At 35.5% G+C, this 12,257-nt stretch overlaps 1 protein-coding gene across 1 annotated transcript in view; it reads right to left on the bottom strand.

The window, feature by feature from the left end:
- LOC148940790 (arginine kinase) overlaps positions 1–12,257 on the bottom strand; it is a 102,800-nt gene that overhangs the window by 31,086 nt on the left and 59,457 nt on the right. Inside the window, exon 5 of the mRNA XM_089105506.1 lies at positions 7,678–7,810. Coding sequence (XP_088961632.1) covers positions 7,678–7,810 — 133 coding nt within the window. The remainder of the gene's footprint in view (positions 1–7,677; positions 7,811–12,257) is intronic.

Here is a 12,257-nt window from a genome sequence, read left to right as displayed (position 1 = left end):
TTTAAAATTGTGTTTGACAGTTGAAATTCGGGAAATGGTGTCAAATGGATATTACCTCCCTCCCCCACCTCCCCTCTTGTATATTATTATTATCAACACCCCGTCCCCACCCCGACTTCCTCTTGTATATTATTATCATCACCCACTCCCCCATCCCCAACCTTCTCTTGTATATTATTATCACCACCCCCTCCCCCACATTGTTCAATAATAGGGCTACGGGAAGGCACTTCATTCGATTGAAGAGGAAATATGTTATCAGGGGCTAAAGGAGGGTTCCCTGTTAATTCCCAGGTAAAATTTTCTAAAATTTGTAGTGTGTTTGGAATCAAGTCCCCCAAATCCTGCCCAACTGTGCTATTATCAATATTGAAAAAAAATCACTTAAAAAGTCATCAATGTTATCAGGAATAAATTCAAGTGAATTAACACTGACTTGCTGAGATATTTCATTGTTTTTGTTGTAAAGCCCCATAGGCGCGTCCTCTCCTTCTCCAACTGAAGAGCAGGGGGGAGATGGCGAGTATGGAACTAGAACAACCTATAAATGAAAAATAGCTTATTTGCAAAGTGTTGGCAAATCACCCCTACTGTTTTTAAAAAATTGGATTATTATTTAAAAAAACGTGCTGCTTAGCAGTAGCATTTACTTCTCTCTCCTCTATATATATATATTCTGAAAGTTCCAACTTAATACAATCTAAAGGAAGACATAGAAGGTTTTGATTTTGTTCAAACAACCCCCCCAATTTCCACTATTTAATGCCCCCCTCCAACCCGCCCCCGGCCCGCTGCAGCGGGCCCCGCGGCGATTCCTGCCGTGCTCCCCGCGGCACTTCCCGGCTGCCGCAGCGGCCGCCCTCTCCCCTGTATACGAAAATTGACCTGATTTTAAAATGGGGGGGGGAGCAATTTTTCTTTTAATATCTTTGACAGGCTTTGACTGACTGACTGACTGACCGACTGATGAAATGAATTGATTTTTGGAAGACTGAATCCTTAAAACTATAATATTCAATGGCGAAAGATGGCATTCTGCTTTGACTTAAAAGAATCTAGTCAATCTATGATCAGTAATTGACAACACTAGAAATTAACGAAAAATATTATTATGAGATAGTGAAGATGCCCTACAGTAGGCAATAGAGAAAATAGAAAAGATTAGAAAAAAAGTGGTTTTCTTTTAAAAGCAAGCAAAAACAACAACATTATATTTAGATATCTCTGAGGGAGGGGGAGCAGAGAAATCTAAAACAATGTTTGGGGTGGGGGGGGGGTTAATATTTTAATATCTCTGAGACACACATAGACACTTTTACCGCGCGATGAAAAATGGTTTTGTTGTTGTTTAGATATTTCTATAGGTTAGGTAAAAAAATATGCTCACATATTTATATCCCGGCTGTAGTTGAGTGCCTTAACGCCGTGGCATCCTATGCTGGAGGGTCACCTCCTGACCTTTTTTAGGTGGGGAAGCGAAGTTACGGGCTTGAAGGGTTGGAGCACTGGGAATGGCCATCACTTGTGCAGGCATCCAATCTCTTTTTACCTTTCAGACAGTGAAATCAGGCTGAGTAACAGATCGATGGTCAGGGGCTTGCGTTGAGGATGTAACTTGTGCAGGCAGCATTAGTTTTGAATAGCCGAAATGGGGGTTGGATGGACCAGTGTATTTGATAATTGACGGTCTTAAAGGAGTAGCCTCATCCTCCCTTGCCCTCTTAGGTGGAGGGGGGCAATACATTCTTCATTATTGTCCTTAAAAGAAGAGAAAAAAGTTAGTATTGAAATAATTTTCCCCTTTTTCACATAATAAAAAATTAGTACCCCCCAACCCCCTAACCGAGCCACAATTTTGTCTAGTAGGCATTTGTGTCAAAGAAGCCCCACTCCCCCCTTTTCAGCAAAGCAAAAGGTAAAATTTGCGACAGTCAATAAGCCAATCCTATTTTTACCATTTAGAGAAAAAATTAAATACACAACTTGTGAGAAATCGGACCCGAAATGCATAGAAATTCTATTTTCACCACTTAGAAAATAAATAAAAAAAAACTATTATTATTTCTTAGGGCCAGCAGCTGCATCAAATCCAAGCCAATGATTTAAAATCTAGATCTCAAAATAGCCAACCTGATAAATATGCGGATAAATAAAAGCTATCCAAACACTAAACTTCAGTGTTGCATGTCGGAATGGCTACATTAGTTTTCTTATCAAAGGGTGTACATGTCTGCACAATCAATCCATCCCCTTACTTTTCGCTTTACAATGAAGGTGTTAGAAGCGAGGCATTGCAACTCTAACCCCCCCCCCCATATAAACACTGAGTACTCAAAATTGAAAATTAATATTACATGAAACTGACATCCATCCCCCTCTTAACAATTCCGACCCCCCCTTCTTTTACAGAAGAAAACCCCTCTCCCTTTTGAGTAAAGCAAAAGTCAAATTTTCGATGAAGAAGCTATGATGTTAATTTGATCAAAAGTATCCTTTTTTTCTGTGAAACCTTTGGTTAAAGCCACTAACGTAAGGATTATGAGGCCGGATGTACTTTAAAAGGGTGACAGTAATTATCACCTGTTTAAATCATTGCGAAAATGTTTAAGTCAAGTTAGCAACGGCTTAAATGGAAACTGTATATTAATAGCTAAGGGTTGACAGAAGTTGGCTGTCAAAAGAAGAGTTCAAAAACAGAATTAATTCCAATGAAAGAATTAAAGTCGTAAACAGTGGGGGGTTTACATGGTAAAAAATAACATATTTTAAGCTTTCTAGCGAGTATAAACAATATATAGTGAAGTTTGTATTGTGGGGGGGGGGTTACCTGAATTTGAATATTTTATGGGGGCTATGTAAAATGATTTTATTTGAAAATAAAGAATTAAAATGTACTAAACAGAACTCACATTGTTAATCGAAGTATCCAGAGTATCCAAATCAATAATATTCATTGTTATATCCTTAGTGTCACAGAACTTTCTGAATGTTTAATCACAACGCATGTCCGTTATATGCGAAATCTCAAGGGCGAATTGCGATGTAATGGGGGAAACCATATATAAGCGACTCTCTGATTGGTTTAGAATAAGATGTAACCGACTCTCTGATTGGCTTAGGAGGCATGTACTTCCTGTTTCCCATTCCTGGATCATAACATTCTCCCCACCGATTATGTAAATCAAGTTCTCGGAAATTCACTTCCCCTTAGATCAATACATTCCCCTAGCGATTATGTAAATCACCCCTCGTGTCATTACACCTGGCCAAACAACAACAACAACAAATAAATCGACCTTGACATCATCCATTAGACATTAATAAACCATGAATAAATGGAGTCCCATTCGAAGTTAGACTCAATTGTAGATGGCAGCATGGTGTTCGTTCAGTATTCTATGCCCTTATATGGTGTCCCATCATGAGTTATAGATCAATACATTTCCCCCCACCGTTAATGCGCATGTGCAAACTTCACCCCGGAGTCAATACACATGGAAACAACAAATAAATCGACCTTGAAAAAAGGGGTCATTGACTCATTCGTGGGTTGATAATCCTTGAATAAATTATAACCTGTCGGCGTTAGACTTAATTGTAGATGGAAGCAGGGGTGACTCGTGGGACTGGTACCCCCCTCTCTACTGCCGAGGCCTCTTGAGGAATATCTGCGACATATAAACGTTGTATCCATGCCCAGATCAAGCACGGATAAAAGGGAGAGAGCCCGTAAAGCGAAAAATTTTACGAATTCTTCCTAAATTATAATGTTGAGTATTATATACGAGAAATGAGGACTGAAAAATCGCTCTGAAATAAAAACAATGAAACATATAAACGCAATAAAATTGTTTAGACAGTACGGTATGTGTTGTAAACGCAAGACTGAAACGTTTCTGTGCTGTTAGGGAGAGTCCCAAGGAAGTACAGACCCAAGACAAGAAGGTTGGACAGTGACAGTGTCCCCCCAAATTAAGGCTCTGGATCCGTGCTTCGCCCAGATTTGCCAATATCCGCATAAAAAAAACGTAGAGACAAATCGGCAAAAAGAAAGAAAAACTAAAAATCATATTACCCAAAAACAGTTGGATGGTGTCTTTACCTGGTGGTTTTCGTCAGAATTATCAATCTGATTTGCAGTGCTTTCGAAGGTAGTTTATATTTTTTCGTTTTGAAGTGAATTGAAATATAAAACCTTTCACTATCGTACCTTAAAACTGCAATTAAAAACCAAAACCATCAAGGCAAATATTGTTGACAAATTGGTTTCAAAAGAACCTTTTAATTCTTCTTTATTGTCTCATCTTGGTTATATTCTTGTTTTTAAGAAAAAATTTGAACTAAGCAGGGAAAAAATAATTCTTTTGAAAAATTCCCCTAGCAGGAAAAGCAGAAAAATGATCAGTAGTGAAAATAATAAACCACTAAAAATAGTGATAATTGACACGGATGGCAACCTTGATAATACCTGAAGGCTGTAACGCTGCAAGCCGCAAGATCACACTTTCAGAGAAGTTAATTTTAATACTCCCAAAAATGCACTTAATTAAGGTAATACTTCTGAGATAATCTCACTAATATGTTGTGAATCTTTCATTTCGTTAGAAATCCTTGTCGAACAGAGGGTTAGTATATGAGAACTAATGGCAACAGGTGATCGTCGATTTTTCACTATACCTTTGAATAAGTCTTAAGTCCAATCATAGATACAGTAGGATTGGTTCACAACCCTTAAAACAAAACAAAAACGATTTCTTTTATGGAATTTAATCATTCAAGGTTTTATATTTAAACCTCCACTTCGCGTTTAAGCGAATTTTTAGCGCTATTGATATGCCTAGTACAAAGTAATATGTTATAAAAAGAAGAAAAAAGGGGAAGGGTGGCCACCCCTGCCCTGTAGGTAAGGCAGTGTCGATCCTCCTCTACAACACCTTATAGTTCTAGTTACAACAAAATAAGACCCAATTCAGAGCCACGGTGCAAGGTGTCTAGTATTCTTAACACAGTTTATATAATTAGGCAGTAAGTTTACCGCAGATGATTTCTGGTTCTTCATTCTCGGTGCGAACAAAAAGCTCCTCCCACTTATTTCTGCACTTATGGGTTAGTATGTATGCGTCAATCAATGAGAAATGGTTACGAAGTGCATTATTCGTAATTGCGAAAGCAGAAAAAAACTTGGTGAGCCGGCCAAGTGGTTTGCAAGAGTCCCGTCTCACAGGTATGACTTAATTCATATACAAATTATGACTTAATCTATTATTTATATACAGTGGACTCAACTGATTGGCCTATGTAGGATTTTATAAAAAAGGGGGCGGGGGGTTGATGGAATTTGAGAAAATAAGGAATTTTTTTCTTCTTCTAATAACTGGTGGAATAGGTGCGATGGTTTCAGGGGCGGATCTAGGATTCTTTAGGGGGGAAGAAAAATAGGTTGATCCGATAAACTTACGTTAGGAGCAAGTTTAATTAATGCAAACTTGCATTAATTAGATAAATTACACTACTTTTGACTACTTTGGGGGGCAGCCCTCGGCCCCCCTCTGGATCCGCCACTGGGTGTTTTATCATTTTTTTTTTCACGTCGTAATATTTATTTTCTACGATACTTATTTTCTAAATAAGACTAGTTTCGTTTTCAATCAATGTTTTCGTATGAAATGGCCAGACCTTTCCTGAACTTTAAACAATAAACACCTCTGTTTGAAAATCTTTGCACTTTGTGAATTTAGATAGCGATAAGGGTTCCTGATTGAGACCAATTTTAGGACTTTAGGACCAATTTTAGGGTTCTAATTATTGGTTGCTGTGGTAAAAGTTGCCACAGTACTCCAGACAATAAAAATCAAACCAATATCTATAAACATATGTGAAAAGTGGAAGTGACTATATTTAATTTAGCTGCAAGTCTACATTCATGCCCACCGCGTAATTTCTCTTTGAGAAAAAATTGATAAAACTTTCAAACTTGAAATATCAGTGCGAAACACCAAATATCATAATCAAATGTCATCGCTTTATGGTATTTTTCACATAAAACTCATTTTTAACTTGATTATCATTGTAAATGCATTCTTTGTCTTTCGTTCAATTCTTAAACTAATGTTATCCTATATTTATCTTTTGCATTATTACAGCCCACTATATATACATTTATATAAATTTATATGCAGTGTTAACGCCATACCAATTATTCTCCTTTCCTTTTTTATTCTTTAATAATAATTTCTGGTCGTTTTGAGTTAGAGTTATTGTCGGCTTCCATTTCTACTGATCTTAAGTTTAATATTGCCTTTACTTTTCTTTAAAAGAAACTTTCTTTTTCGTAAAGTTTTCGTAGTATATATATATGTATATATATATATATATATATATATATATATATATATATATATATATATATATATATATATATATATATATATATATATATATATATATATATATATATATATATCGGCGCGTACAAACAGCTCCTCTCATTTGATCTGCCATCAGCGGTCCAATAGCCCTGGAACACGTATTTTGGCAGAAACTTTCTCAAAATGCCTTTGAAACCAACTTGAGACTTCGAAACCTATTTTTAATTCCTAAGAACATCAAATAATAACATTGCACTACTAATTACCGATTTTCATGTATGTATTGGAATAAATTAATTTAAAATTAGTTTCTTCAGAATTAGTGTTCCGACGTTGAAGCCAAGTTTCGCGTTCAAGAGAGATCTGACTTGTCTACCCGTGAAAAGATCTAATGTCGCTTATGTTTATACCGGTTTATACATTATCTGGAGCAATCGCACCACGGTCCGGGTTTTTATAATGGGTGAGATAGGGAAAGATCATACTGCTATTATATATACTGTGATTCTTAAAAAAAGGTCTTTGCGAAACCTGCGAAGCTAAAATTCTACTTTCAATTCGGAAAGCATTTTAATTCCTTGATCTTGTTTAAAATTGTGGCTGCAGAGCGAAACTATCTAACTTCCTTGAATCTCGCTCTGGGAAAAACTTACCTGAAGATTGGAATATCGTATATCTTGATGTATATCTACTTTTTACGTTTGGACTCGGATATATAAACACAGATCCTTCAATGAATCTCCTTTTTTCATTCGAAAAGCGGAAAATTGTGCGTTATACAACAGAAGAAATATCGAATTACGGGACATATACATTTTTATGTCAGGCAGCACCTTCAATTTGACTTGTAACCCAGTTTTAAAACCTCAGAAACGCCATGTAAAAGTAATGATGAAACATCAGCTGGGTGTTCATTTTCAACTTCATTTTCAGCGAAAACATCCCGATTATTTTTTCCATTCAATTCTATTTAAAGTAGAAACTAGATTCATAATACAAACAATGAATACCGGTCATTCTCAAAGATTTTTATCCCAATTGGAATCAATCAGCAGAAAAAGTGACAGCATTTTTTCTAGTAAAAGTAAAAAGTAAAACAAAGCTAATTTCCAATAACTAAGCCGATTAATAAGGGATTGAGATAAAAAAAAAAAAACAACCAACAACCACAAGTTGTCGCAACAGCTCTGTTTAAAAAAAGACTAGCTTTTTTTCTAGAAGAATTTAAAAAGTAAAACTAAGCTACTTTTCTAATAACCAAGCCATATAAAATGGTACGGGGCTAGGACTAAAAAAGAAAAATAAGTACCTTTAAGGTCACCACCCTTCTGCATAGAGATGATTCTCAAATGATCTTCTTCGTTGCACCAAACCAAAAATGTCTTGGCATCATTATGGTAAATGCCACGGCCAGTTGGCCAGTAGCGGCAAGCGTTGGCAGCCTGAAAATATCAATATGAATTAAGCAGGCTTCCTTCACACTGCTTTTTACAGCTCTTTTTACACTGCTGCTTTTGAGAAAACAATGAAGGTCTAAGGTTCACTTTGTGAAAAATCCCAACATATTAAATAATCAAATATATACGCAAAAACTTTGAGATGCTTAATTTATTCTTCATTGGCGTCTACACTAAAGATAGCTTTTCTGTTTCTTTTTTGTTTTTCCTTTCTTGCACCTTTCGTGTCTTGTATGGACAGTGCCATTTTACCTTTCCTTTATTTGAACTTTTGTTGGTCTTTTTATAACTTTTCTTATTTTTTTTTTTATCTTTTTCGCGTTTTGAGAATATTTATTAAACACAATAAATGCAGTTCTGATGTACCTTACTAGTAGCAAAAGGCAATTTCTTCAGCTGGAGGAGGGGACTATTTTCCCTAGGAGATCCAAGAAGAAGAAAAAATTCATTTTTACACAGTAAATGATAATTTCCCCTTTAAGGCACGAATTTTGAAAACTTTTAGTCTCAGGGGTAGGTATGGTCCAAACTAACCTCCCCTCTTGGGTACCCCCTATTCTATATCGCGCAAAAAATTGAAATACTTCTTTGAGCTTTGAAAAACGATTTTTTGTTTTTTATGTTAGTTCTTACAAAATGCTGGTATTTAACAAACAGCAAATTACGCATATAAAAGGAAATGAAAGAAGTCAAACAGTAGCTCGAATAGAAAAAAGAATATTGCACTTGGAACAATAGACATAGCTTCATATCCTAAGTTATTTCAAATATTTGCTTTCAGGTTAGAAGTATTCCTTTTAGAGTCTGGGAAATTAGGAAACCATTTGAGAAAGCACTCAAATTTCCTCTGTTGATTTGTCTCAAAATCATTCTATCTAGAGAAGACATGGTGGAATGTTTGAAAGAAAAGAATGTCGTTTTCCCTTCTTTTTCTCAACACGTTTCTAAATCATTCCACATGGGATGCGGGCCTAACTTTAATGTACTGTTTGTTTTATATCAGCTTTTGTCATTGGAGGGAGAAGGACAAAAAACTCTTTTCATGGCAAGATGCAGAGGCATCATCATTTGTTTTGCGGCATGCCACTGTTTTTACAACGACAATTTTTTCTACATAAAAAGCAGAAGCAACTTTTGAAAGAGATGAGCGGTGGCGTTCAGGGGGATAACTTTGCTGGGGGCTCTTCTTTGTAGCAACTCATTATTGGATGAACTGTTGATATAAATATTTATGATTGAAAAACGTCTAGTAAAGGCAAACAGCACGGAAAAGGCAAGCGACTGAAAACAAGCACCAGGTTTTATAAATTTTTAGAATTTTTTTACAAGATTGAGTAAAGAGTTCAGAAGATTTAAAATATTCATAAAATTTTGAAGTATGTATATCAAAAGTATTCTTTAGAACCGAAAAATTTATTCTTCCCTGTTTAGTCCATTTGTAAAACGTGGTTTTTAAGGTCAACAATGTACAACCATATTGATATACAACCATCTCATGAAAAAATATCCAGCTTTTGTAGTTTATGTAAACAGGCAGCGACAAGTTCTCCTCGGTACCTCTGCTCCAGCAGGCATTACGTGGGACCTCTCCTCAGAAGGAATGAAAAGCATATACTCGCAAAAAACCGAAATACGTACCAGCTCATTACGCTCCTCGAGCAGTTAATGGGGTCTTGCAAGACCATATCTAGAACCTAACACGTTTACAGCCTGATTTGAAAACTTAATTACAGCCAGCTCATAAAATTTAGTTAAAAAGAAAGTCTAGTCATCACAAGTTTATAGTTGTACATACAAAAAAACATCCTATATTTGCATGACCAAGATCAAGTTTATGAAAACACTTTAAAAAGTAAGGTTACTTCACATCAAAAAGAAAATCACCCTGTGAGACTAATCTAATTAAACCGTATTCAAATGTGTTTTGGGGAGCGATTGCGGCATTTAGCGAAACTAATTTCGCTGCCAATGTCTATGTTGTTATTAGGAAGTATAAAAGTCTTCATCACAACACCATCATGATTATTATTTTTTTGAAAAAGTGCAAAAAAGCATTTCTTTTTGTGAAAAATGGCATTTAATTTAATCCAATCACTTTTAACTCTTAAAATAGGCACTAGCAGCTTCAGTTTCCAATCGAATGATCCCCCTCCTAATTTTCTATGACTAACCCTTCTATACGAAGTGTTCAGAACAAAAAAGAAAAAGATATATACAGACCACATTGTTCTTTACTAAATGCCCCCAAATGAGGGTACTTCAATTATTTTGAAAAGTTTAATTAAAAGTTCAATCACGTACGTATGAGATCTTCCGTCTAATTTGACTGTGTTTTAATGACTGTTTTGACTGTGTTTCTAAGAAGTTAGATTACAATTAATCTCAGGGCGGAACCAGGATTTTTTTAGGGGGGGGGCGCAAAATAAGTTGATCAAAAAAAAAATTTTAGGGGGGGGGCGCAAAATAGGCTGATCCGATAAACTTGCGTTAGGAGCAAGTTTAATTAAGGCAAAATTGAGTTAATTAAGTAAATTACACTACTTTAGACTATACTAGGGGGGCGCGCACCCCCTTCACCCCCCTCTGGATCCTCCACTGATTAATCTAACATCTAAAGTCTGTTTTGAAACAATTTCTACCTTTTATTGCTAAGACATGGTTCTTATAGCTTTAAGCCAACGTATCGTTTACACCCCGTCATGGAGAAAGTGTGGAAGCAAAGTAGCAATACTACTCGGCAGTTTTCAAATTTGTGGGCAGATTTTGTCTGAAAATACAATTTTTAATTTAGCATAAATATTTTCAAGAAATACTCGAGAATTTACTTTACAAGGGGATATTCTAAATGCAGACTTTTATATGTTTTTTTTTTTTTCATTAGCGAAGTTCCAAAACCAAATTGATTAGGTCAACAATGTACAAACATATTGATATACAACCATCTCATGAAAGAAAAAAATCCAGTTTTTGTAGTTTATGTACGTATTTTGGTATGATGAATCTGCTGAAGTACACTTTAGTGTGAACTATATCAAATTGGCTTATAAAATGTCTACCCCTGTTTAACATTCGACAGACAAAATTTGTTTTATATTTTTGGGGGGTTTCTGTCCCTGTTTGAAGAATACTTTTAAGAGCCTAACACGTTTTAAGCTTATTCAGTAAGACAAAAGTAGATGTAGCTGACTTGGATTCTGGACAGCCCAATTTATATAAATTTTTCGTTAGAGACAAAATAAAGAAATGTTTTACAGTTATCTTATTAGGGCTTAAAGTTATTATCGTCTCTGGTTAAACCTTTGTGTTTTACTTTACATTAATATAATTTTTTCTTCCTTTTAAGCAACAAACTGAGTCATTAGGTAAAATTGGCTTCGTCTTACTAGCGTTCTTTATTTCCAAAAAAGGAAGAAGCGAAGCTCAACTTGTTGCTAGGCAACCACAAATTACTAAAGTATTGCTAATTAGCGTGGAAAAGGACCTGACAGTATCATTTTAACGCTCTAATAATAATTATGGAAAAAATCCTTATCGGGATATATCGAAGTATCCTTCGTTAACCTTCTATTGTATAGGATTCAATGATACAATCAAAATTTAGCATGTCCTCTCAGGAATTAGAAATGATATCCAAGAGAGGCATACTATTCCGCTTACAAAAAGGCATTTTTAAAATTTGGGAAAGTGTTTTTTACCATATAAACCATAAAGCTACCATTAAAAACTACCAGTTTTTACCATAAAACTACCATATAAACACAATAGACAAGAAAACTTTTTTTTATCAGGCTGAATAAAACTTCCTGGTTTCACAACGAAATATATCAATATAGGTTGTTTAATGTAGTTGGAGGCTGACTATCAGCTTTCCTGTAGATACTTCAAAGTTGATGTTGGATCGAGAAAAAGGATAAAAAAGCCGACTGGAGAAAGAAAACACTGGAAAAGTAAAATGACTAAAGTCTTGTCTTCATTTAGATTTCATAATCAAAATCATTAACTAGCTTCCAGTTTTTTTTAAATCTCCATCACAACTTTTATTTTTATTTATTCTTTTCACTAGATACAATTGTTTGTTTGTTTTTGTACACCTAAAAGTATACACTAAAACTAGAAAAGAATGTCAGGAAAAGTTATGCTGGACACAAACAAAAAAAAAACATTTTGCAAGTCACAAAAAAAACACTGCACTCATTCTTGCATATTACGGGGAGCATCTCGAATAGCCAAAGCGTCAGCACTTGTTGAGAGGCTTAGCAGCATCTGGCAAAAGCCAAACATAAGCAGCTTTACCAAAATACGCATTTACAATGCGTCAGTCAGCACCGTGCTGCTGTATGGAGCGGAGACGTGACTAGCTACAAAACCTATCCTCAGCGCCTTCGATGTCGCTCAGACGAAACATCTCCGAAGAATCAAAAGACTTCACTGG

Source organism: Artemia sp. Qi Xiang Cuo, chromosome 19 (genome assembly GCF_049724085.1).
Source record: "Artemia sp. Qi Xiang Cuo chromosome 19, ASM4972408v1, whole genome shotgun sequence".
Lineage (NCBI taxonomy): Eukaryota > Metazoa > Arthropoda > Branchiopoda > Anostraca > Artemiidae > Artemia > Artemia sp. Qi Xiang Cuo.
This window is presented reverse-complemented; position numbering and strand designations above follow the sequence as displayed.